Source organism: Aythya ferina (assembly GCF_964211825.1).
Source record: "Aythya ferina genome assembly, chromosome: Z".
Classification (NCBI taxonomy): Eukaryota; Metazoa; Chordata; class Aves; order Anseriformes; family Anatidae; genus Aythya; species Aythya ferina.
The window spans coordinates 27,234,622-27,261,673 of NC_140299.1; the positions used below are offsets into that span (position 1 = coordinate 27,234,622).

The 27,052-nt window shown below is 43.8% G+C and overlaps 2 protein-coding genes across 2 annotated transcripts; both read right to left on the reverse strand.

Annotated features, from left to right (window-relative positions):
• Nucleotides 1-2,729: 2,729 nt before the first annotated feature.
• TMEM174 (transmembrane protein 174) lies at nucleotides 2,730-5,632 on the reverse strand. The gene is made up of 2 exons (XM_084503303.1): nucleotides 4,768-5,632; nucleotides 2,730-3,750 (listed from the first exon to the last, which is right to left on the reverse strand). The coding sequence occupies exons 1-2, from the start codon at nucleotides 5,397-5,399 to the stop codon at nucleotides 3,651-3,653; spliced, it is 732 nt and encodes a 243-aa protein (XP_084359429.1). The 5' UTR covers nucleotides 5,400-5,632; the 3' UTR covers nucleotides 2,730-3,650.
• Nucleotides 5,633-14,259: 8,627 nt separating this feature from the next.
• Nucleotides 14,260-26,090, reverse strand: TMEM171 (transmembrane protein 171). Its single transcript, XM_084503242.1, has 5 exons — nucleotides 25,897-26,090; nucleotides 19,964-20,091; nucleotides 18,791-19,482; nucleotides 16,931-17,072; nucleotides 14,260-14,598 (listed from the first exon to the last, which is right to left on the reverse strand). Exons 3-5 carry the CDS (start codon nucleotides 19,455-19,457, stop codon nucleotides 14,376-14,378), a joined length of 1,032 nt encoding a protein of 343 aa, XP_084359368.1. The 5' UTR covers nucleotides 19,458-19,482; nucleotides 19,964-20,091; nucleotides 25,897-26,090; the 3' UTR covers nucleotides 14,260-14,375.
• Between the last annotated feature and the right edge of the window lie 962 nt (nucleotides 26,091-27,052).

Genomic DNA, 27,052 nt, shown 5'->3' on the forward strand with positions numbered 1-27,052 from the left:
CCTGGCCCTGAGACCCCGGTTTCCTAAATCCTGGTGCTATTTAAAGATGTTGCCTGGGAGGATTTCAGCACTTCTTCAGGCGATTCAGCTCCTTTTGGGCACCTTTTCAGGCTTTCCTGCATGTGTATGTGGGCACATGCACAGGAGCATCATTGGGTGAAAGTAGGGTTTTGTGAGAAAGTGCTGTGAGAAAGAACACCTTGGCTATGGTGGCTCCTCACAGATACCACAGCAATGGTGTGATGTTAGAAAGCAGAGCTGAGATGTAGATGTTATCTAAATAATGGCAAGTGGCATTCAGCATCTGGAGACATTCCAATCCCTAGAGACTTTTACTGTGATAAATAGGTTGGGCTCAGCTTCATGCTGATGGGCACATCGGTACCAATTTCATAAATAGCTAGCTTATGGTCAAAATGGTATAAATGGAATCATATTAGGGAAAATCCCAGTAAATCACTCGATATTGCATGGTTTGGATAATCACATAAAACTTTCTATGGCTGGAATTCAAGACACATCTAACTCTAATAAAGTGTAATTCTATGGATCTGCAACAGCACTGCAGACAACTTGAGAGAAGGGGTAATTTTGCTTAAGGAGCAGTATTTTAAATGAAAAGTGTGTTAACAAAATCTCCCAATGTAATCTTCTGGGTGCTCTGAGGAGTTAAACTGGTATCATCCAGAGAGGCCTTGTCAGGTTACCTGGGTTGAAGGTCTGGCCAAATGGGTTTATTCTTTCACTCACCATAGGGCAGAAAGATATTGTAATATTCAGAGCAAAGGGCAAAAGAAAATAAACTTGTAAAGATAAAAAAAAAAAAAAAAGTTAAAATAGGAAAAAGGATGATATTAGAAGGTGGAAAGAAGAGTAAGAAGAAAAGCCTTCATAGAATATTGCCCTATTCATAAAATAAAATAAAATAAAATAACTAAACTAAACTACTAAACTAAGCTAAAATAACTAAACTAAACTAAACTAAACTAAAATAAAATAAAATAAAGATAAAATAACAATCAGAACAGTGAGGAAATATCATCAGAATGGAGTTTCTCAAATAGCTATGCAGCAGTAAAACACACCAACAGAATCCAGACAAATCATCTGATGGGTCAAGATTATTTTAATACATAGCTATTAACATTTATTTAGTTATTTTTCTATCCAGAAAAAAAAAACAACAAAACCAACCAAAAAACAACAACAACAAACTTGGGACTCCCAACAGGCTTAGTGTCTATAAAAGTAAACTTTAAAACCAATATGGAGTCCGCAGGACAATCTGGATTTCCCATATTTACTCTGGCAGTACAGTCAGGTGTCATGAAAATAAAGCCATGACTACCTCATGAAACATGTTTATGTCATGCATTTGGGAAAAAAAAAAAAAAAAAAAAAGCCAGCAGCAAAGGTCCGTGGTTTGTGACAGAAGGCATTTTCTTGCTGTGGGGGAGGAGGGCCAGGCAGAAATTTTGATCCTGATCCTGCAATTGGATTCACCACGCCTGACCTCTGTGCTCTCGCGGTGCCTGCCAGGGCCAGCAGAACTCCGTGCTAAGTGCAGGCGCCTGCCCACGGGACCCGGGGCCTTCCAGCTGCCTGCTGCGGCGGCCGGGTTCACCTCCACGCACACTCTGGAAGAGGAGCAAGAGATTCCCACAGGGGAGCCTCATGCTTATTTTTAGTCCTCCTGTTCTCTCGCTCAGTCCCACAGAGATCGCGCAGAGTGCTGGCCCTGCTCCAGCTTCACATGCTACCTGCTGGCACCTGGTCGAGTGCTGCCGAAAGTCAGCCTGTCCCATATTTCCCTGGTGAGAGAAACCTCGCACACTGCAGAGACTGTCTGGAAGCTGCTGCTGCTGTTGCTAATCCAGCTTTTGAGTCAGCTTTAATACTGTGTCCCAAACGTGACCCCTCGGTGCCATTTCCTGCACCACAGAGCACAACACTTTTGTAGCTGATTGTCTCTTGCACCCCTCCAAAAAGGCTTATTTTCTTGGCATGCTCTAAACAGGCAGGACAGGGAGGTTGATGTGCATCTGGAGAGGGACAACATTCTGGATGCACCTCTCTAGCCTGAGCTACATCTCATGACAGCCAGCGAGGCTGCAGGGGCACTCCAAGACCTGCCTGTGCTCCTCCAGCCCCCAGAAGTCCTCACAGACTGATGACAGCAGGCAGAACCTGAGACAGTTTTGTTTTCAAGCAAGGGAAAGCATCCAAAACACAATTCTTGCTTTCAGAGAAGCTATAAGACCAGGAGACTGGCCTGCATGCACACCACTTGGTTGCCTTGGAATCTGACCGTTCCCCCCAGCAGCACGTTGTGTCGTGCCTGCTCTAACATGTGTGGGCTGGGAAAAGCTTTTGGGTTGAGCCCTTCAAGAGAGGTTGGCAAACCTGTTGGGCTCCTGCATAAGGTAGATAGATGTTGACTTGTCCAGCTGTACTGGGGCACTTCTGGGCACACTCAAGAGCAGAATTTAAATGTGTGAAAATACAAAATAAAAACAGAAGGACTCATGGCATTTTCCTGGCCATTGCCCTGTGCTTTGGACAGCTCCTGAACAAAGATTCTGAGGACCTCCATGCTGATATCAGAGATTATGCACCTCTTTTCCTTGTCAGATCTTGTTAATCTGTTTGTGGATAAAACGTCTAGAACCATGTTGGTGTTGCAAGTCGAACTTGATCAAGAAAATTCACTAAGACAGGTAGTTGCCTTGATGCTCTTGGAGAATCTACAGCCTGAGTTCTGTGCCTAAGACCCACAATGAAGAAAGAAGAGGTGTAGAAGGTGTCCCATTACAACTCTCCTGCAGAATTAGGGTGCAGCTGGTCATAGCTAAAACCTTAAAAACTGGTAGGACCATGCACCAGTGTCAAGACTTCAGAAAAGTGCCGTTTTGTGGTGTTAACTAATTAATTATTAGGGCCCTTGGTGGGAGACAGTGCTTTGTGCTCCATCAGGCAGAGAATGGAAGTGAATCCAATGCAGGCAGGATCTCTTAGGGGTCTGTGTAAAAATGGGCATAAGGCACTGTTTTTATTTTCTCTCTTCCAGGATGCTCTGATTCAAGCAGGGTACTCTGAAAATGCCCGCAGGACTGGCTCATACAGGGGAAGCAAGCAGAGAAGATTGAATGTGTGGACTGGACTTATGAGTGAGTAAGCTAGTCTAAGGAATCAGGCTGAATTAAGACCTTATAGGCACTTCTGTAGATCAGGCATGCAGACATTTTTGAAGATTTCCAAGGAATCAAGAGGAAGAATACATCAAAAATAAATCAAGTGTATTCCAATGATGCTGAAGGTCCAGGAGCAATCGTGACCTTCCACAAACATCCTGTGTGTTCATTGTTTGCATTGTTTTCAGCAAGTCTGAAATTCAGACTCTTTGTTTGGGAACCCTAGCATGGATTTAAATCTCTCAGTTTAATAGTTTTGCTATTTAGGCTGCATAGCAAGGAAGAAAATAGCTTGAGGAAGAAAAAGAAGGGGTTGGTTAAGTACCTTCAACAATACTCAACCACACACAGGACCAAGATTTTGCTTACACTTGCTTATCATGCAAGTGCTAAGGAAAAGATTCATGGGGATTATAAAGCTGGTGTCTCTCAGAAGTGCGGTTGTCCATAGTTACTTTATTAAGATAGTGGGTAAATTTCCTCATAACGAGGAGGTGACAAATCTTCACAGGTGTAGTCTTCCAGCAGCTCTTCTGGCTCACTGGCACTGTCCTCTGACCTGAAAATAGGAAGAGAAGGAGACACAAAAAGTATTTAGCAAACACAAAGCATACAAGTAACCATAATTCAGTTTCCTGTCAGCCTTATCTGAGCAAAGTGCTTCTCGGCTTCAGTGGGAGTTTTGCTCGAGAAAATGCTACAAGATGAAGTTTTACTGTAATTCAGCTATTTACTGTATTATTTGTGTAGAGTAAAAATGTCAAGAGGTGACCTTTGTTTTCACGTTGTCTCTGCCTGTTGCACGTGGTGCTGAGAATGATGAGTCAGTCAGCAGTTTTGCAAACAGACTTTGATAATGAACTCAGTGACTTAATTTCTAGGCAGGATATAATTCTGAGTAAATCCTGTAATTAGAATATTTTCCCTTAACAGTCTGTATAGAATTATTTTATGTCTGATTAAAGTAGTTTCCCGTTGCTCTGTAACACCTGTGATCTTGTTTGTACCTCAAAAGTAGGATAAGAATAAAGGCTGGAAGGTCGCTAGGGTGGCAAAGAGTAGTGACCAGCCGTAGTCAGCAGGGAGATCATCTGGTACTGAACTGACTTTCACTGCTGTGAAAATGCTGTTTGTGCATTCACTCTTGTATTGTGATTCTGTTTGAGTGGACATAGAATAACAATCTTCTGAACGCAGTAAATCAGCATTAAAAACACACAAAGAAACAAAAAAGCAGTTGTACAGGAGCATATGCACTAATATCTTTGAAAATAACAAGAGATTCAGTAGGTTGAAAATTAAAAGGATTCATAAGTGAATTCTATTTGAACAAAAGTGCTTCCCAGAAAAGAAAAGAAAAAAAAAAAAAAAAGTATGTCTCTCTGACCTTTACTCAACAAATATTCCTAACAAAGGGGAAAAAAAAAAAAAAAAAAAAGGAAACAAAACAACAACAAAGAAGTCTGAAGGACAACACACTGGACTAGCTTTTGTTTCCTTTGAAATTGTACTCAACACTTAAAGAAATTCTCAGAAATTTATGTTCAGCTGTACCAGGAAATTTCAGAAGACGTACCTTTGGTTCCTCGTATTCTCTGCAATAAAACTGGTGTAGCTCTCGTCTCCAGTAAAAGCTGGGTTGTCCAGAGGATAGGCCGGGCAGAAGTGAGCAGAGCCTGGGCTGGGGATCGGGGAGGCAGTGGAGGGAGCTGCACTGCAGCAGCCGAGCACAGGGTGCAGGTATCCTGTATTCACAGTGATGCCTTCCTGAGATGGGTAAGGCGGGGGGATGTACTGTACCACGGTGGCACCATGAAAAGTTATGGGCTGGTTAATCCCGGTGAACACGAAGGACTGTCCGCCTGTGGCCTGGTCGATGTCTGATGTGTTTTCCTCTCTTTCTTTGCAGGGCTTGCACGTAAGCATGTTAAACTTGCAGACAGCAATCAGGATAAAAGTCACTCCGACAGACAGCAGAATAGGCCCTAGTAACTGGGTCCACTCCAGGTGAGTAATGCCATCGTATTTTATCCATCCCATCACAGTGAAAGTGATCCCCACCAGTCCCAAAAACACACCTGAGAAAAGCAAAGTGGCACCAGCTTTGTCTCCATCTGACACCAGGACATCAGACCTATTTGGCTGGTAAGGAGCGACAGAAAACACGTTCAAGGAGAAATCTTCTACATTGCTGTTGTTCTGCTCCATTACCAAATACCAGGTATCTCCTTTCTCAAGAGAAAGGGGGTTTGTAAAGGACTTCGCAGAGCATTTAAAGTCAAAGGTTCGGGTTAATTATACAAGAACATTGTGTGTGTATGGTTAACAGAGTCCATCATGTGAAGGAATAAACTTTGCTTAGAAGAATAAAGGTCTGAGAAGTGAAGCCTGAAGCGACCATTAAAGACTTCTTGAATTACCACCATTGCTTCCGAAACGGCTTCACCCTTGCGTGGCTACTAATCCCTTTGTTTATCCCCTTCTTTAATTTGGCACCCACTGATCCTTCCTCGCTGTGCCCATGCCAGATGGGAGAGAAAGGAAGCTGAGGTCCCCACAGCTTCTCCCGCCCCCCCCCTGCCAGCTGAGGCATCCAACATATGGGCTGCACACATTCGGCCAGCAGCACTGCAACAACTCACTCCCTCTCCTCGGGCCACTACTCCGGCAACCCGGGTCTGCAGGGAAATACACGGCCACCGCCGTCGGTGACCTTTGTAGATGTGCCCAGACCCCTGCTGCAGCTGGTTCTGCAGGCCAGACCTTCCATGGTTTACACAAATATCAAAGAAAACTTTCTGATGGTGTGCCAAGAGGGAGTAGTGGGTGGGTGGTAGGGTAAAGGGGAGCAGGGCAGTGAGTGCTGAGCAGCCTGAGAGAACTGCTGGCTATGGGAGAGCAGTTATTTCCAGCCAGACAAAGCCTTTTCAGCTGTTTGAAGGTAGAATAATTACTCTGTAATTTCCCCTTAATTGTAGACATTTTTGTTGTTGTTGTTGTTGTTGTTGTTGTTGTTGTTGTTGTTGTTGTTGTTGTGGGATTGCCATCCGTTCCTCAGAGTTTAAGCTGAGTAAATCCCCCCTGCACTGTATGGTGCACAGCTGCAGGGATGAGAAAACCTCTCCTGGAACATGGTAGAGCAAGGGATCTTGTCCTCTAAGGTAAATTCTGTATTCAAAAATACCCAGAATGTTACATTTGCACCAAAATTAATTGTTCTGTTGGAATTCCCTTCTGACAGTACTGTGTGGCTTGCAGAACCCACTTTTTTCCTGAATTCCTGGGGCTCCACAGTTGAAACTGGCATTGTAATTATGTCAGGATTAACCAGTGTCCTGGCAGCAGCTGGTTTGTACTCTGCACCTACCTGATCTGTGGGCAGAAGGGTGTCCCAGCCTTCTACCATTGAAGAAAACACCACAGCAGGACCAAGTCCTAATCAAGGATACACCAGCATTGCTTATTTGTATCTGAAATATTAAAAAGATGGATTAATTGAATGTTGAGATTTCTGTTTCCTTGTGGTTTCAGAGTGAATTGCTCTTGGAGTGCTCCAGTAGAACATCTTTGTGCAATTCCTTACGGAGGAAAAATCTTCCACTACTCAATCTGTTTTGATTAGCATAGCAGGGGAGCACATGCAGTACAGAGATTACTCCTCAGGAGGTAGAACATATAATGCTATTTCCTGCTACCAGCAGCTCTGGGGAAGCAAGCTTATCCTGAGATTTATAAAATAAAAATAGCTCTAGAACTAGAAAACTCACCTTCTTTCAGACTGCTTCTTCAAAACTGACGAAAGTGCCCTTAGCCTATTGTGCATTCATATCAGTTCTGAACTTGGCTGCTCACCAAAATAAGTGCTCTCAGAACTGATGCTGAATACATCTGCAGATATGTCTTTTTCTTCTTAGTTGTCAGTAGACAGATTTTGCAGAATATTAATACTGGACTCCTTTAAAATAAATAAATAAATAAATAAACAAACAAACAAATAAATAAATAATCTGTGAAGTTTCCAAAGTCAGTATTATGTCTCTTCTGTTAGTGAGGGTGTCAACAAATTTTCTGACAAATGCACTGAAGATCAGACCTGCTCCCAGCACCAAGTCTCGTCAGGACTCCACGCACCACCTGAGCAAAGCCTAGGGATTTCAGTGTTAGTGGTTTCATATCACTCCAACTCAGAAAGAGCTAAAACATTAGGTAAGGTAACATTGGTAATTGTAGACAAATTGGCTAATGTGGTAATTAGACCCCCCCCAAAATAAATAATCTTCAAATTTATATTTGGTAAAATAACTGGAATGAGCTTTTGTTGCTGCTCTCTGCAAGCCAGATTTTTCCATGCCGTGAATCATTCCAGTCCCTGTTTGCTGAATCTTCCAGGCTTTCCAACATCCTTTTTAAAGCAGTACATGTATCACATTCACTGCCTAACTAATGGTATACAGAGATGTAATATCACCTTTCTACTCACAGCCACTAAGGAACTCTACAACTGTTATTTGCAACACCTTTGTGCCAGAGCTCTTCCTCAGTCCTGTGCAGTGGTACTTAGACGCTAGCTGGAGCCAGAGATTTCCAGCTCAGGTGTTGCACCATCCCATGGGTTACATTCCTTGTCTCTGGCCTAGGACATGGCTTATCAGTCACTGAGCAAGGGCACAGCAGGGCTGGAAAATGAAGGTGGTTTCTTCTAAGACTGCTTGTCACTTGAACTTCAGAAATTGGATGTCTGGTACAGCAAGATCTAAATTAAAATTATACCTTTCCCTGTAAATAGCACCCTCTTTACCTGTAAGGTATAATTTTCTCTAACCCTCCCTATGTTTCTCCCATTATTTTCCCACAGAGTACCCATGTTGTATTCAGGCAGCTGTCAAGGTCTTAAGAGATTACCAGATCGCATTGATTTTATAAGTCCAGTACTTTCCTTTGCCAAGTAAGTGGATGTTCTGGGAACTCACAGATGGTGATTTACTAAATGTATCCCTTTTACCTGGAGTAACTGCTAAATGAATGAAAATGGTCTTGTGAAACCCAGGAGGTGGAAGTGAATGAATTTTCTAAAAACCTTTCTGGTTTTATTCCAGTGCAGTGTCACGCAGAGTATTGGTATCACTTTTGTCAAACAGATAAATTGGAGACTACATCCCCACTATCTTCAAGTGACTCCTATGTTTGTTTCAGGATCCTTTTTCAAAACAGATAATTTTCAGGTCTCACTGCAGTATTGCTCTGGTCTGCTTCAGGGACCTTACACCTGAATCCAACCACTGCGTTATTTTCTGTTCCTTTGCATAATTTTCTATCATGAATACAAGTCTTACCCTGCAATGTTTGCTGCTGGAAGCAGGTTTTCTGTACTGCTCTGTACCTTCTTAGTTCTCTAACCAGTTTCAAGAGTCATCCTAACAAACACCAATGGGTCTACACTTAATCCTTCCTTTCTCTTCTCCATCTGCTACCAGTTCTTACAAGGTTGTTCACATTATCACTGTCATAGTAAGGTTTTATTTCTTACATGCCTGTAATAGAATCAGACATTTAGCCACAGAACGTCCAAAAGGTGCCATAAAAAAATAAAAACAAGTTATACTGTGGTACTGCACACTGATCAGCTTTTAGAAGAGAAGGTATAAGATATAACTCCATAATGAGATTATCAGTTAGAGGGAGATCGAGGAGTTAATGATTTGACCCAGAGAGACCTTTTTCCTAGAGAAAGGAGACTATACTTGGCATCCTTAGAGAAAAACACAAATTACATGTGTTAGACTAGCACCTAACCATGAATTAGCCTCAACCCTTGTGGCCATGTACTACTTCAATACCAGCCTCAGAGCATAAACATGCAGAAAGGATCCAGTTCAGCCAGCTGCCCACAGCAGTATCTAGCTACAGGGTGGTGTTATACACTCAGGGAATGTTGTCCTGCCAGCAGGCCAACCAAATCAAAGGTATTTCCATGTATAAGTATAGAGATAGATGCATGTATGGCAGAGGAAGGAGCACAGATCTAGATCAAGGCTGACACATTAGCTGCAGAGACATGGAGGTATTGGCAGAAAAGTCTGCCTGGACACAGAAATGCTTCATAAGCTGTGACTCTTAGGAGACAGGATGGAAAAGGGGTAGTGGAATACAGTGCTGTGCATAATGAAGTACATGGTTGGGCTGGATGCACTCCAGCAAGTGCAGCTATCCTAAAAGCAGCATCATTTGAAACATTTGTGTAATTTCATTTTTTCACAGAAGAGTTTTCAATTTTTCTAGCTGCTGGTGATGCAAGAAGAAAGACCTCTCCTAGAGAAGAGTTATCCCTTTATGTATTTATGAATCTTTCTCATATCCAAAAAATTGTTGTGTTCAAGTTACAAGCTGGGCAATGTCAGTGCAAACATCAATGAAGACAGATCTTAACTTCACTTACAAGAGCATAATCTGTCCTTACCTCCCACTTTGCCTGTTTAAGTAAGTGTGAATCAGTAACCAACTTGATTTGCTCCCTAGCATTTGTATGTCAAGCACTTAAGCTAACGTTTAGGGCAGAAAGGGGGTTATAACACCATTAGTGTGATAGTAAAGTATGTCACTTCCTCAATAAAAATGCTATTCTGTATCATTTTAAGCTACTTTTATAGTTTTACAAGGTGTTGCTTCCTTTATAATATAGGCATTTCACTTCTACTCCCCACATCAAAAATTCCTCCCACAAATGCTGTTCATGCAGAGGTAGTCATCAGTGGTAGATGAAGATCTGCCAGCATTTTACTCACATTTTCTGACCTTGCTGAAATGGATTTTGACAACACAGTAAGCAAATACTCTTACCCTGGCCTGGTTAGCTGTCAGTGTTGAGCAAGTTATGGAGTGAATTTTAAAGGAATGACCATCCAAGCCAAAAATAGAAGGTGCTTGCACAGCTGCAAGATGAACTAAAACTAGGCATCTTTTCAAGATGATACACAAGGAAATTCTGTTTACAAGCTTCATTTTAAAAGGTAAGTAAACCTTCCCCTCCCAAGAAATTCAGGTGGATTCAGCTGACGCTGAAGAGCCAGGCCAACAGCTTTCCACTCAGTGTGCTTATTGCAAATAAAGCAATCCACACAGGATCTACAGTAGAAGATCAAAACACAATAACCTTGAAGGAAGATTATGTTTCAGTTCAGGGTTAACACACTTTACTTGATGTATGTGGTCATTTGGATACATATTGGGAAAAACTGATTGAGCTAGTTGTAGAGAGCAGAAAAGGCTAGTAACTTTACAGTTAGCAATCAGATGTTGCCTGCATTCTTTAAAGAAGAAGAAAAAAAAAAAAAAAAAAAAAAGGATATATTAAAGATTTATGTCTGTTTAGATTAATCACTCTTTGATTTTTAACCTTCTAGGGAAATGAGTGAGTGTTCATTTGTAATTCAGACAACAGCAAAAAGCCAATGTGGGCCTTTGTTTGCACATGACCCTTAAGGTAAAATACTTCATCTTCTATACTCTCTATATAATATCATGACAGATCCAGAGACAAACTCCTTTGACACGCACAAGATTTTGTATGCACAAGTCACACAGGGCAGTGGGCACCACTGTTAAGAAACAGGTGAGAAACACAATTAAAAAGAAAAAACAAACAACACAGTAAGACATTAGGTGATAGCTTGGATTATAGAAGGCATTTGAGGAACCGTGTCCTTTAAAAATTTACTACTGTGAGGAATGTTTTAACAATTCGTGTCCATAAAGAACAATTCTGTTTGAATCCTGTCTGCCTCTGGGCCCTGCACTGGCAATTTAATTCTTGAACCACAGATGCAGTGTGTCCCAGTCTCCCCCTCATTCTAGTCAATTTATCACTTCTTAAATTTATGAACCTGTTTGCTTTTGTTATTCCGGACTTCTATTTCTAACACTGCTATAGATGTGTCTGTGAATGGCTGGGGAAGAATGTTTTAATTACTCGTGTGTCTGGGAGTTTCAGAACAACTGATAACAACTAGTGACTGTTATGGGATACTATGTGGATCTTTGGTATCTGGTTAGGGGGGGCTGAGAGATAAAGAGGAAGGAGAAAGAAGCTGAAGGGCGGCTGGGAGACAAGACTTGAAGAAGATGTTCCGTAAACTTGGGATGGTGCCCAGTAAGTACAAAGAGGGAGAGGAAGACTGCGAGCCTTCAGCATGGAAGACCCCTAGAGACCCCCAGAGGAGACTGCGCATGCTCCAGTAGGAGGGACTGCACCCCGGAAGCTAATTTTAATAATCTATTTTTTTTAGAAGTAGTAATGAATATGTATTAGTCTAGGAGCATAAAAATCAGCTGCTTGATGTAACTGGTGTGTGTCCTGGTGGAGCGGAGACTCCTGGTGCACCCAGCGCTGTTTGCTTACCTCTATTCCTTTATATTCTTTCAATAAATCCTATTTTTTTATTTAATCCTAATTTGAATCCTGAGCCATTTATCAAGGGAAAAAAAATCAAGGGAAGGAGGAAAGAACAAAAAAACCTGCTGGCTTTGTGGCTCCCCTTCTTCACGTGGACATGTCCCATGGCTGAGTCACACCAGCGTAACCAACTTCCACATATTAAAACCCTCTCTGTGCTCTGCTTGGTCATTCCTCTGCATGTACACTGATAACTCCCTCAGCTCTGTCACTGGCTAAGTACACCTGCCTCACTGACTGGTTTTCAGCTGTATTGCTGGCTGAATGTACCTCCCCATCATTGTCTTTGTTGGTGTTGTGTGTGTGTGTTGCTGCAAAAATTGCTGCCCCAGCACGACAGAGAATGACGACACAAAAGTGTAAATAAATGGCGAAATGCAGGAGTTAGTAAGTATCTCCCTGAAGTACTCTGCTGGTGGGTACTCTGCATGGTCATAGGAAATATGAGGCAATTGCCTTTCCCTAGGCACAGGAGTGCACTTGCATGCCTAATTAAAGCTTAGCATTCTGTGACAGGTTCCCTGAAATTCATCAGGGTAGAACACAACTCCTGTTTGGTTGGGGTCCCACAGCACACAAGTGTTCAGAGACTCAGCTGAACAAGACAGAGACCACTCTTGCAAGCTGTTTTAACACCAGTAATGTTTACCACATGAATATGGTTTACGTGGCAAAGGTTTGGTAGGAAGGGGACTGTAGCTGCCCCGTGTCAGAGCAGAGCCAGCTCCAGATGGCTCCAAAAGGGACCCGCTGCTGAACAGAGACATGCCAGGGAGCGATGCTGGTTGGGCCTCTGGGAGAGCAGATTTAAGGAAGGGAAAAATGTTGTGCTACAGCAGCTGGGAGAGAGGAGTGAGCACCAGCCCTGCAGCCCCCAGGTGGGTGCAGCAGGAGGGCAGGAGGTGCTGCAGGCAGGCAGCAGCAGTTCCCCTGTGGGCTGTGGAGAGGCCCCTGGTGGGGCAGGCTGTCCCCCTGAAGCCCATGGGTCCCACATGGAGCAGCTCTCCACGCTGCAGCCCCCCCATGGGTGGAGGAGCCCCCGGTGGAGCAGGTGGATGTGGCCTGGAGGAGGCTGCGGCCCATGGAGAGCCCCTGCAGGAGCAGGCCCCGGGCTGGAGCTGCAGCCCGTGGAGAGGAGCCCACGCAGGAGCAGGGGGCCTGGGGGGAGCTGCCGCCCACCCATGGGGGACCCGTGCTGCAGCAGTTTGCTCCTGGGGGATGGATGGACCCCGTGGTACGGAGCCGTGTGGGAGCAATGCTTGAAGAGCTGCTGTCTGTGGGCAGCCCCCACAGGATCAGTTTGGGAAGGACGGCATCCCGTGGGAGGGACCCCATGGGGAGCAGGGGAAAAGAGTGATTGTGAAGGAGTGGTGGAGACGAAGTGTTAGGGACTGACCACAGCCCCATTCATCTACACTGCTCAGGGGTAGGAAGTAGAAGAGGGTGGCTGAGGAGAAGGTAGTTGTAGTTTGCATTTAGTTTCACACTGTTCTAGTCTACCAGTGATAGGCAATACATCTCATTAATCTCCCTCTGCACCACCCCTTTCGCATGCGATAACTGATGAATGACATTCCTGTCTTTACCTCAATGCCTGAGACCTTTCCATTGTATTTTCTCCCACTTCTCCTTTTAGGAGATGGAATGACAGAGGAGTTGTGGTAGAGTTCAGCTGCCCAGCCAGGGAAAAAACATTACACCCTACTGAGTGGAGCCCCAATAGAAACTTTGCCACCTTCCATTGCAGGTCTCTTTTTCTCAAACTAGGAGGTTACAACAGGTTTCACGTCAAGTCAAAACACAAAGATCAGAAGCAACTCCCTTGTGAATTATCATCTCCTATAAGAAAACGTTTCAATTACAGACAGATGAGCTAGAAGAAGGCTGCATTTCTGAGAGGTCAGGAAAGAGCTGTGTCAGTTAAAAACATGCATTTCCATGAAATACCATCTCCTGCAGGAGCTGGTCAATAATGCCTGCTTGTGGAAAATACTCATTCTCATAAAGTTAATCAGTACTGCTTGTATAAACTGTAAATGATGGTATTTAATAGTAGTATAATGCCCCTGAAGTCAGTCATTACCACAGTTAAACTGACAGCCTATTAACTATCCTCAGTCTTGCCTTAGGGCTCTTAACTGCTGGCTAAAACTGATTTTCAGGGGGATTATACTTACATAAGGACCAGAGAGGGTCTAAATTAAACTGTGTAGGGGTTGTTACTAGGCAGATGAAGAAGTAACCACTTAAATTGTCTATAACATATTGGCTCCCCATCTTAAAGACTCCTATGGGTGATGCTCTCAGAAAACAGTCAGTGACTGAAAGGAAGTATTTTCCACAAAAGTTAAAGAAATAGAAGCACTTCTTAATGATTTCTTCTTTGAAGCTCTGAACAGATTTTAATTAAAGAAGTAAAAGAAGTTTGTCTTTACTTACTGCCTCTTTTATAGAAAGAAGAACTAAATATAGAAACTGAAGCTGTAACAGAACAAGATGAACACTTATTATTGCAGTAAACTAAATCACTTCATAATATTCACTCAGAAGTCCAGCATTATCTTGTATTTCTTGAAGCAAAAACTCATGGTTCGTTCTTGTTAATGAAAAGATCAGACAGACAATATTAGTGCTTTTATTAGAAAATGTAAATAGTCAAAAAGTCATAAATCTGAGTCAAAAGTCATAAACCTGAGTGCAATTTCATTTAAAAGTGGAATCTAGCTGACAGTCCTCTACGAGCTGGTGTCCAATGTGGTTAGGGAAACAGATGAAGATGTCAGAGAACATTCATTACTTGTTACCGATACTTTGTCTTCGTTTTCTGGAAGTGATTCAGAGGAGGGAGACATGGGGAACATTGGTAAGATATCTGAAAGTGAACTGTATCCAGAAATTGTACATGCAGCTTCATAGTCTCTAGCAGCAACTGTTCTATCATCATCTGCAAGTTGTGCTCTGTAAAAACAAAGCCATATATTAATACAGCTCATTTCTCTATAGCAAGTGAAAAGTGAAGTTACTCTTGACTTACATGAACATACATGTACACACACACTCCCTGAAAACCCCTGAAGCAAAGAACTTACATAGGCATTAGGATTTCATACTATGTGTTACATTATGACTCAAAAATTCAATTACTTCAGATGGAAGGGCAAACAAGCTCCTTTCTCATTCACATCACAGCCTGGCTTATGGGTATTAGCTGCTTTTGGCAGGGCAATCTTACTAAATCTTTTGATCCTTTGCTCCTAATGTATCTTCCTTTTTGCAGTCTACCAGTCTATTCTCTTCTGTTATGAAAGACTGTTACTAGACTTAGAATTGCATCACTAAAATAGGAATCCCTAGCTGCTTGAGACCTTAAATGAAAGGAAACTTGAATTTTTATAAGCCTTCCAGCAACCCGTTAGGACATAAGGAGTAGCATTCCTGCTCAGAGCCAGAGAAACAGAAGCAACAGGACACCAGACTACTAAGTTCAGCGGAAGTCAAGGAGAGCAGTCAAGTAGTCAGTGCTTCCATCTAACCATCACAGCTAGATCCCAATTGGTTGCATCCACACTATTCTAGCATGCTGCTCAACTCACCCTGGAGGTGGCCCTCTGCATATTGCTTCAGCTGCTTCCCAAGACAAGGGAAGAACTCCTCATTCTTTATGCCTTACTCCCAGAGCCAACTTGTAGTTTTGTGTGTACATCCATACCCCCACCAATTCCGCATTCAGTGAGGAAACACTGAGCATAGTCACCTCATCCCCAGTAACAGCATTCATAGAATCATTAAGATTGAGAAAGACCTCCAAGATCATCTTGTCCAGCTGTCCCCCTATCACCAATACCTTCCGCTAAACCACATCCAACCTTTCCTTATACAACCCAGCGACAATGACTCCACCATGCAACCCATTCCAATGCCTTACTGCTCTTTCTGAGAAGAAATGTCTCCTCATTTCCAACCTAAACCTCCCCTGGCACAAACTTGAGGCCATCCCCTCTTGTCCACTGAATATGTATGTTTAGGAGTGAAATAAGCCACTGACAACTTCACAGTGTGATAAGCAGGAAGGAGTAGGCACCATTCTAACACAAGCCATCTCCTCCTCTGTGGCACTTAGGTCTTTGGACATGAAAAGGGTTTGTGCTTGCTTGCTTCAAGGCGAAGATAGAATTCTGATGTAGAATTGATACCAGACACACAGCTAATACAGCTGGTCATGGAACTCACTACCTCATGTGAGCAGAGAAATCTGGAGTACAGGGACTCTTGCAGTGATGGTGCTTCATATACTGCATAGTCTTGTAGACCAGAGGCATCCCATTGAACAAGACTCACACAAGCTACTGACCCACAGATTAAAACCAAACTCATTGGCCCTTCCAAAGGGTAAAACCTCCTCAGTCCTGAATCGTTAAGGGCCTGAGAATAAATTGGGTATATGGTACCTAGCTTTTGGCCAGACCTGGTTGAAGCTCCTGGTATGTGGCCTTGCAGTAACCTCTTTCACCCTCGATAGCAACCCACTGCTTCTAAGCCACAGGGGGAAATGTCCCTGAAAATGTGTATAATGCAGGAGACTCTTCAATCAGCTATTCTTGCTACCTAGGCCTGGTGGTGGCAGCATCTAGCAAATCACACTCTGCTCAAGGCATAGGGGAGTAGCTACATGGGGAAGGTACAACACCTTGTTATGAAGTTGGCATTGCAGCCTCCCTTTAAAGCTCCCTGGAGTCTCCTGCTCTTCTTCCACAGTATCAAGGCATCCTTCTGTCTCACCACGCTGTCAGTCACAGCAGGAACAGGGCAGACCAGCAAGAGCCTTTCCACAAGGCCATGAAATAAGAGTCACAGGGAGCACGGTACACATTAAAGTGCCACTCCCAGGGTCATGGGACCTCTGGACAGGTGTCATGAAGTGTTCATCACACTGGTTCTACAGAGGCTTCCTAAAGTCTGGCAGGGTCACCTTCTCTTGGTGAGTCTACGGAAGTAATCTGATCTAGCAGTAGCTAAATAAGGCCACTAATATAAGATTATTGATGAAATTAACTTGTGACAAACTTAAAAATTTTAACCCTTATGGAAGACACTTGGTAGTGTGATTCCCAACTCCTCTTTTATAGTAGGATTTGTGCCAGTAAATAAGTAAATAAGGTATCTGTAGTTAAGCAACAGAGTAGAAAAGTTTGTAGTGCCTATTAGAGAGACTTAATTCACAGTTATTTAAGAACATGTGTTGAATACCTTGAGAAATGTCATTTCCAAAAACAGACAAGAAAAGTCTTACCCATCATTGAAGATAGATTCGTATGGTGGAGGATTTTCACTTGCAGGAAAACCACTTGACATAAGACAAGGTGTCACAGATGGTGACATAGGGTCAGCAAAATAAGGTGGTGGTGGAGGTGGGAATACCATTGTTGCATCAACTAGGGGAAAAAAACACCAATTACTGCCTTTGAAAAAAATAAGCACCCCTGTTTTTTTTTTCCTAAATGTATCCTAGAACATCTCCTGTCTTTTAAATTACAGTATTTTTACTTGTCTACCTTTTAACATAGAGTGCAGTAACCCTACATGTAGTTTATTATATATTCTGAGCTGCAGAAATACATTGGGAATGCATTTTGGGGTAATACTATTTCTGACTGAAGACACAGCATATTCATAGATGGAAGAATTCATTTAGAGAACTCCGCTGGGTGGTTTTCCAGCTATGAGATAAACCTCTTTGCTGTTGGTTGTCTTCAGAAACTGGAAATACAAAGCCCACAGTTACCATTGACTCAATTTAAGGGTAGAAAAGTATTGTTTTTCCTCATGTATCTAAAACAGAAGTTTTATGAATCTGCCTGTATCTATTTCACTGCTATAACAGAGTATTTGAGTCATGAATGGTTCTGATTACTACTTCATGTAGATTTTGAGTGCCTTGACAGTTTCCCTACCAAGTTACTCAGGCACACTATTAACACAAGTACCACAAAGCTATAGATAAATAATTCAGTATTAAATGTACTGTGTAGCGTACCTGCCAATTTCAATTTCATATTTCAGGATTCTTTTCTAAATACAAAGTTTGTATCAGTCACTGAGCTTGAATAATTTATATGGACATTCACTGCTGCCTGGCACTTCTTTCTTTGCAGCTTGCAGGGACAGGTCAGGAAGCATTGAAGACACCGAGTAAGGCAAGGGGTGTTATCTAGTGGGGTGACATTCTGCCACAGTGGTGACTGTGTCAGTCAGGCCTCATTGTTCTACCTTTGAGTTTTACTCTCCAATGGAAGCATAAAAGGAATCCACTAGTTTTGTTTTTTAAAGGCAATAAATTAATCTGATTTTTCTCTATGCCCCTTTCTTTTATTCTAGTGGCTAGAAAACTGATGCTAAACCCTCACATTTTCTGAGCTATAATCAGGCTACAGGTCAGTATATTAATTTGACAGACAGAAGGCCAAGAGTTGTGCATAATGGACCTCAAGTCCTGTCAGATTACAGCTGAGCAATACTATGATTGACCCATCAATCCTTCCTGAGAACTAGAGAGTTACCAGAATAATCTATGTATTCACGGGGCTTTAAAATCAGAGTGATACTCAGGATCACAGCATTTCCTCCTAATAGACTATTTAAACACAGTATATTCTGCAATTAACAGAAGCATCTTTCATCAGAAAGATTAACTGCAAGATCTGGCCATTATTCAGGGGAATACAATACAAGACCTATGAATCAGACTCTCCTGCTTAGGGGGTTCAGATCTCCATGCTAAAATACATGTAAGTCTCAAATATAGTCACAGAAGTCATTAGACCTATGATTTACACTGTCAGCTACATTCTTTAGGAAAGGAAGTGAGATTAGATTCATTTGTGCCAGACTATGTGTTTTTTTTTTTTTTTTTTTCCATAGACAATCAGATGCTGCTTTTAATGCCAAGAGGTTCTCTCGTTGTGAAAAATGTAATTGAATTGATTGTACAGAAAACAAAAGACAAAGCAACTTAAACTCTAAGACTCCACTTTGTCTGTTTGGACAGAACAGAAACAACATGCCTATAGCCCAAACAAGTAATATTCATAAACAAATAAGCCATTAGTGGAAAGAAAGCAAGCTCAAATTAGAAGTTCACACATCTACCCACCTGCTGTAACTTGAAAAGATTCAGGGCTCTGAGGATGTTCTTCATTTTCAATAGACCCTTGGCTGAGACCGAAGTTTTGTTTTTTAACATGAGCTATCACGAAGAAACACAACCCAGTAAACACAATCATTGGCCCCAAGACTTGAAGCGACAGGAATCCACAGCCCTGGAGGTTCACATCAGAACTGTGAGTCTGGTTGAGCAGCACACTGTGCCAACCAGGGCTGCAGCCAGGAACCCAAATGCCCAGGATACTGATTAGCATTCCACTCGTCAGAAATAGGAATCCAAAGATGAGAAACTGGGCAAACTGACAGCTCCCTCGACAGAAAACAAGGCCATATACTTGCTCATTTTGCAATTGTCTTTGTCTTATATGCAGCCTGGCCCTTGATTTTGCCAATAAAACAAAAACCAAGCCAGTTACAACCAGCACAGGCCCAGAAGCCTTAAGAACCCCATTACAGTCAGTGAAGGTTTCATATGGGCATGACTGTAGAATAAAGACTAAAAGCAGAAATCCAGCACAGAGAAAGACTGCTCCAAAAACAAAGAAGAAAAAAGTAACTTTCTCATGTTGTCCATTATTTCTTTCACCTCCTGGTGCAGGAACAGCCACTGGAGGCATTACAACTGAATAATCAAGCAGATTTTTTCCTGCCAGCATTCAGTTGCAGAAAACTACAGTCGATCTGTAAATATGAAAATACACAAATCAGAAGAAGAAAAAAAATAGCAGGACTAGCTACATAATATTTACTGCTACATTTGCTCCTCAACCTATTCGAATTGCATGCTTTTAGTATATTTTCTGTTTTGCAGTAATGCAGTCATGGAATGAAAGGCCTAATGAAGTTTGTTGCCATTGAATACAGACAGTGGGTCAAAACTTACTTCAGAGTTAGGCTGAAAACAACTGTAACACCCCACAACTGCTGATATACAACTAATGAACTATTTCTTTAGAAATGCAGTCTTATGATTAAGGGGACATTAACATAAAAGACTGAATACTTGGAATAAGGTGAGGTTAACTTCCCCTTGAACACAAAGCTAGGAGAAATTTCTGTAGCATATGGTAGGAAGTGACAAGTGTTGAAAGCAATAACCTTAATGAAATTGAGTTTAGATGACTACTGGCCCTTTTTACCAAGTAAATCTTCTAATACGTACCTTTCAAAGCATGTACATCTTGTTTCTTTTTCCACAGCCACTAGAGACTTTGCAGCTTCTCTCCCTAAGTCACCTTCCTGTCCTACTTAACCACAAGAGCAAGTACATAGAGGATTTTTGGTTCCATTCTGAAAATGAAAAAAAAGCCATGCTAAAGATTGTACTTCAAGTTTCACTGATTCCATAACCAGAGCTGGTACGTGTATCACTCCCACACTTCCTTTCAACCTCCCCTGTTTCCAAATTCTTTGTCTACACTCTAAGAAAGCTTTGAAAAGAAGTAACAAAGGTGGCTCCTGTGGTGTAATGACCACACAAACACCAGGGTTCTCTCAGGATCTGGTTTTTACACCACAGGCTCCCAGAAGGCTTCTGGACCTATCAGCCTGTGGGAGTTCAGATTCAGAAGTAACCAGAACACAGAAGCTAGTGCTGAGGCCAGTAACAGTTTTGTGCATGCAGACAACAATCTGCTGATGTTGACATACCAGAGCAGGGAAAGCCTGAATGAAAATTAGGACAGAGTGCCATTCAGTGAGCTCTAGAAAAAAAATTCACTTATGTCATTACTAATAGGGAAGTTTGCACCGCTCTGACACAGGGATCAGGTTGACAGCTGCAACCACTGAGATCTGTCCAAGCAGCTACCATCTATCAAGAGCTAACCTGAAACCACGGGGAATTTCAGACTGGAAAAATCACAAGTCCAGATGCACCATGAGAAAACAGTCTCCTGCTGGGAGCAGGAGGCACTTGATCCTGCCCATACTGCAGTGTTTCAGCACTGCTCTCTTCCCTGCACCAGTAGTCTCCCAGGACAGGCTTTGTCTGTGACTTGGAAATACCACAAAGGACATCAGACTGGAGCAGTTTGTCAAAAATGGAAGCAGGTAACTGGCTTAATTTGCTGCTTCAGGTAATCTTCAGCATCTCCTCTACTGCCCTGCTATGAACTGAGACAACTGGAAGCTACAAGTTAAGTTAGACTGACTCCTCCTTACAAATGCCTCAACAACAGCTATTCCACAAGAAAAACAAAGTATTCTGTGATTTCTGGAAGCAAACTGTCGAACATGTGTCAGCCACAACAAGCTCTGTGTCACTCCCCAGTAACTGCAGTGCCCCACTGGGATGAAAACAAAACATAACCATAAAACCCACTAGTCACTCAAATACATAATTATCTAATTATCTGTCTGCAATATAAGGCAATCTATTGAGTCACTTAACTTGTAAGAGCAGAATCCCACTTAAAGAAAGGGGTGTACAGATATACACATGAAGTTACTAGATCTGCTGAACATCAGACAGGACCTCTAGCAGCATGAGAGAAGGCAGAGAGCATGCTGGTGACAAGGCACAGTGAGCACAAGACCTGGAGGGCAAGGAAGCAGGCTGTTCCACAGCAGCAGGACGACCACTGCAGGAAGCAGTCCCCTGTCTGCCTATCTCAAGCAGCACAAGTAAGGGACGGGCCTTAATGAAACACGTTACTCTGGTCAGTTCATTCATAAGCTATACCAAGTATTTCTTCTCTATTTTGAGAATAACTTCTCTTTACTATGAACGGTTTGAAAAACTGCTAGTGGGCGCTCCCTTATCACAGAATGGTTTGGGTTGGAAGGGACCTTAAACACCATCTAGATCCACACCCCTGACACAGGCAGGGACACCTCCCACAGACCAGGTTGCCCAAAGCCCCATCCAGCCTGGCCTTGAACACCTCTAGGGATGGGGCATCCACAGCTCCTCTGGGAAACCTGTGGCAGGGCCTCCCCACTCTGGAAGAATTTCCTCCTTACATCTAATCTGGATCTAACCTCTTTTAGTTTAAAGCCATTCCCCCTTGTCCTATCACCACACTCCCTAACAAAGAGCCCCTTCCCAGCTTTCCTGTAGGTCCCCTTTAGGTACTGAAAGGCTGCTGTAAGGTGTCCCCTGAGCCTTCTCCAGGCTGAACAGCCCCATCTCTCAGCCTGTCCTTACAGGAGAGGTTCTCCAGCCCCTTGATGATCACAGCCTTCCACTGGGCTCGTTCTAATACTCCCATGTCACCCCCTGTGCTGGGGGCCCCAGGCCTGAATGCAGGACTCCAGGTGGGGACTCATGAGAGCAGAGGGGAAGCATTCACCTCCCTGTCCTACTGGCCACACTGCTTTTGATGCCTTGATAGTATTGAGCATTGTAGGAGTATTACTCGTGACTTCACTTTGGAAAAAGCTGCTATGCAGGGCAGTAAGGGTAGGAAAAGAAAAATAAAGAAATCTTGATAGATTTCAAACTGAAGACCTTCACCCAAGCGTACTTCTAATATTGCACACCAATTTGACAGATATATTTACGAACAGAGAAAATAATTAGGTTGGTCACCCCTTCCTCAATTTCACTGGTCCTTCCTAAATTACTTTTTTTTCCTAATAATTACCTCTGCTCCCTGATGACTAAAATTGTTCCTCATTTTCATAATTGATTTGAGCTGGTTCAGAGTTATTGACCTACAAGGGTACTAAACTGAGTAAAGGGCCTCTGAAATACAAAAACACACAAAGCTCAGTTTTAGACACAACTGTCTTGAGATGTTTTGCTGTTGAGGCACATTAACCATTATAACAGCAATACACTATAATTAGAGAAAAGTCTGAATGCTTTCTTTGCAATTCCCTCTAGGGAAGAAAATATGGAAATAAGTACAAGAAAATTAGGACAAAAGGAAACAATGTGAAGTGGAAAAAAAAAAAATCAAGTGTTTAGTCCTTGAAAAGAAAAATCCAGAGATTTGTTCTCTTTGCTCCAACACAGTGCCTGTTTCTCCTCCACTAATCTTGTTGTTATGAGATTAAGTTAAAACACACATTAGAAATGAAGCATGTGCATATTTTCTTAATTCTCGCAGGCCACAAAAGAAGGAACATTTGGAACAGTCTGTTGTGGCTTTGAAGATGAAAGCCACAGATTTTATGCTGCAAAATCCAAGGGCAGACAAATTTTCATTTGTGCTACCATCAAATTTTAATAGCAAACCCAATGAAAGATTAAGCCATATTTCTTGTGTTTCAAGAAGCACTTTAAGACAGAAGCAAGGCTTATATTGACTATGTGTTTGAAATACTTCCACAAGATCAGATGTCTCCAAATGCATATTGACAAGGGGAAGTTTTCACTTCCTATTCACCCCTAGCTTGAATGCAGACATGAAATAACAGGTCAGAAACCGCTGGAACAAAATTCAACAGTGTAGAGACAGTTAGGTATGAGGGAAGGAGGAACTGGAAATGTGGCTCGTAAGGGAAGTCTGGTTATGAGCTTAACTTAAACGATATAGTGCTTTATTCTCTTGTAAGCCTGGCCTATGACAGGTATGCAGAACAGGAAATAACGTTGTATTTTCTGGATGTAACATGTGTGATACAACTTCCACATTATGGACTGCTCAAAGAATTTAAAAATCCAAATTTTGATTACAGAAAGGGGACAGGTTGCTTTCTGTCTGACCCTTCAGAGTTCACTTTTTCTAAGATTTCTACTGCAAACACCAGGGCTATATGCTTACTCTCCCTTACCAATATGATATCCTCATGCAGTCATATGAATTCAGGAACTGAGGATTAAAAGAAAAAAAAAAAAAAAAAAACACTGGAAGAATTAAAACACTTCTGTCTCTCTGTTTTATGTCTCCCAGAGTAGGCCTTATTTCTGCTATTTCACTTGCAGATGCACCCAAATCTTTTCATGCACAAGGACCATGCTCTTAGTACAAGACGGAATGGCCTCAATTTGTACCAGGACAGATTTAGGTTGGAAATGAGGAGACATTTCTTCTCAGAAAGCTCAGTCAGGCATTGGAACGGGTTGCCCAGGAAAGTGGTGGAGTCACTGTCCCTGGGGGTGTTCATGGAAAGGTCAGACCTGGTGCTTAGGGATATGGTTTAGTGGGTGATATTGGGGTAGGGGGATAATTGCACCAGCTGATCTTGTAAGGTCTCCTCCAAACTTAATGATTCTATCACCAGGTGTAGATTATACAATTACTTAGAAACTACAATATCTAACCCTTTTAGCTGTAGCCCACAGCTGCAACTCTCAATGGACTCACAAGCCATCTTTCAGATGTTTTGCTTTTAACTGTTTTCACCCCTAATTCCAATTTTGACCTCCTCCTGCAAAAGTTGCCACTGCCATTCTATGTTTTTTCCTTCTGGTTTCAAGTAAAACCATGAATCCTGATAGGACAAACTAACTGGAGGGAAAACCTCCAAACTTTGCTCAGTTTAACTTCCATGTCACAACTCCAGAGGGCTCTCTCCTTCTTCTTGCTCTGCCTCTCACTCCTTGTATAATTCCCTTCTCCATTTACATACAACTCTGTACCTATTACATTTTCTACAATTATCACAACACAATTTCTCCCCTAAACTGCTCTCTTGACAGTCAGCAGAACTATCTTTCTGTGCGCACAGCTGGTCAACCTAAAGTAAATTGGAGTTTACCATCTTTTTCCCCCCCCCATGTACCACCCCCTCACCCCAACACAATTTTTAATCACTTGTGTAGGTACAGGCAAATGCCAATTAAACTGAAAGTACTATCAGGCTCCTACTATCAAGCAACAGTAACACTACCAGCACTAGCAACTCTGCAGATGCTAATCTAACCAATTTGCTCTCATACATAGGCAGACTAATTAGTGCCTGACTTTGTTCTCACATAGCATCTGACATTCCAGAAGAAGGATCTGCAAAATTTAAAGGCTGCACAAAACAATCTCCAAGCATTCAGTGGATGTCACAGAGAGAAACTCTACCAATGTGAGTTGACAAAATGATTATACCAGTTCACAATGTAAGAAGGGTAACACTCTGTTAGTTCTGAGTGTTAAAGGTGGGACAGGACTAAGCCCCTGGAAGAGTGCTGGAAAACACCCTCAGTAGGAAGTTACACAAAACAGGGTAATCCTGACAGTCTCCAGGCACGTGTGCAGCAGGGATCCTTCTCACTACAAGCCGGCAACGTGTCAGGGCTTCTATCCTGTGCCAGACAACTACATGTACACTCCTTTAAGAAGCTGCCAGCTACAATCCCAGCGGGCTACAGAGAGAAATGGCTAGAATAGAAGCTGGTCTACAAATGGTCCAAACGGTACAAAATTGCAGGTAGAAAATTAATAGATGTGAGGTCCAAGCACACAGTTAAAACCAGAGGTGACTTTCTTCAGACACAAGGCAGAGCAGCTTATGGCAAATTCTAGGAGGATCTGTCACACAGATCTGATGGACGTTGACTGGCAAAAGGCACAGGCAAGGAGACTCACAGATCTTTGATGCCTGTGACCATCAAGAAGACCTAAAGCTCCACAAGCTGTCCAGAGCCCTCCTGTGTGAGTTTCTTGATGCTGCCCTTGGGCACTAAAACACAGCCAACACATGGACAAAGCAATTACGCTCTACTCCATTCAGGAAAGGCACCATCCCACCAAAGACCCCACCTCACACTGTCTCCCAAAGGCCAGAGAGGATCTCAGAGGGGCAGGACGATGCCCTGCGAGCGCAGCCCGTGTGTAGCGCCGAGAGCCAGGTGGCAGCAGACCCACAGGTGGGTCAGAGGCAGAAGGCAGCCGGACCCACAGCGACCACAGCAGCACAGCCGGGTGACACAGCACCCCACGGAGCTCAGCAGGAGGACGAGACCTCCTCCGGCACCCTCCGCCGGAGCCGCCGCTGTCCCCCCATGGCACCGTCCCCATCCCTCCTTCCCCCCGTCCCCTCAGCGTGGGGGCCGCCCGCCCGCCATGTTCGCGCCCTGCCTCCCGCCCGCTCTCAGGGGGCAGCGGGACCCCGACATGGCGGCACGGCCCCGCACCGCAGCAGGTGCTGCGCACAGCCGGCAGCTCGCTCCATCTTTCCTTCCCTCCCTCCGCCCTTCCCAGCGCCCCTTACCTGGCCAGACAGCTTATGTTGTTCAGCCGCCGCCGCTATTTAAGCACCTGCGCCCGGCTCCACGCACCTGGGTGGCAACGGCGCGGGGCAGGGCTGAGTCCAGCCGCCCTGGGGCGCGGCGGCGGCGGCGGCGCTGCTGGTGGTGGCTGCGGCGGCACCGCCTCCTTCTCCACCTTCTTCTCCTGTTCCTCCTCCTCCTCGCCTTCCCCGGTGCCGGGAGCCCCGCCTCGGTCTCCCTGAGCCTCCCCCGCTATCCCTGAGGGGGGTCCGGCAGCCCCCCGGGGCGTGAGGAGGGCGAGGGGGCGGGCGACGCCATGTCAGGCGCCCCGCGGCTCTGAGGCGACCGCCGGGGCTGAGGGGCTCCCTCGGGGATGGGCTTCCCAAAACCCCGCCGCTGTGTTTGCTGCCCGGCTGCGAGGGATGCTGCTCGCCCCTCACAGCCCTGCGTACGTGGCCCGTGTCTGGCGCACACCCGAAATTCGGGTGGTTTTGGGGTGAGGCCGATGAGTCTTGCTCCCGGGAGGGTTGCGCCACACCTGGCATCGCAGGATCCCTTGGGTCACAGCCTTCTGTGTGTCCTTGACCCGAGGTGTTGGGTTTGGGGCTGGATTCCCCTTGCTTCTCGTGGTCTGGATGTGCCTGGTGTTGCTGAGGGTGACACAAAGGTGATGCCACATTTCCTGCCCCTCCTGCCATTTCAGTAAGATTCTGCAGTTAAAGCAAGCAAGCAAACAAACCAACAAACAAAGCAAAAACAAACAAGCACAAAACAAAGACAAACAAAACCAAACCAAAACAAACAAAAACAACAACAAAAAACACACTTCTGCATTCTGGGGAAGTTGCAAGGCATTACCTATAGGCCAAGCCTAGGAGTAAGAGATTTCCCTCAGTGGTGAGTCAGTCCAGGCAGTGAAAATGGACGTGAGGAGATGCTTTCTCTCCAGCTTCCTAGGCGCAGGCAGCGTGAAGGAGAAAGGTGGCTTTGGCAGCAGACGTGAGAGCACAACAGTGAACAGCAGGCTCAGGTGGAAAGGCAAAGAAAAGTGGGAGTAGCTGTGCAAGAGGACAAGGGGCTAAGGGAATAAGGTGGGGATGTGCCACTTGCAAGTGCATGTAGCTGTGGTTGGACCTGAATGACCACGGGACTAAAGCT

Excerpts from the sequence above, each read along its gene's own strand:
- TMEM174 (XM_084503303.1), bottom strand. The coding sequence starts at position 5,399 with ATGGAGCAGAACAACAGCAATGTAGAAGATTTCTCCTTGAACGTGTTT. Across the intron at positions 3,751-4,767 it reads GAGAATACGAGGAACCAAAG|GTCAGAGGACAGTGCCAGTG; the intron begins GTACGTCTTCTG and ends TCCTATTTTCAG.
- TMEM171 (XM_084503242.1), bottom strand. The coding sequence starts at position 19,457 with ATGCTGGCAGGAAAAAATCTGCTTGATTATTCAGTTGTAATGCCTCCA. Across the intron at positions 17,073-18,790 it reads ATCTTTTCAAGTTACAGCAG|TTGATGCAACAATGGTATTC; the intron begins GTGGGTAGATGT and ends TTTTTCCCCTAG. Across the intron at positions 14,599-16,930 it reads GAATCTATCTTCAATGATGG|AGCACAACTTGCAGATGATG; the intron begins GTAAGACTTTTC and ends TTGTTTTTACAG.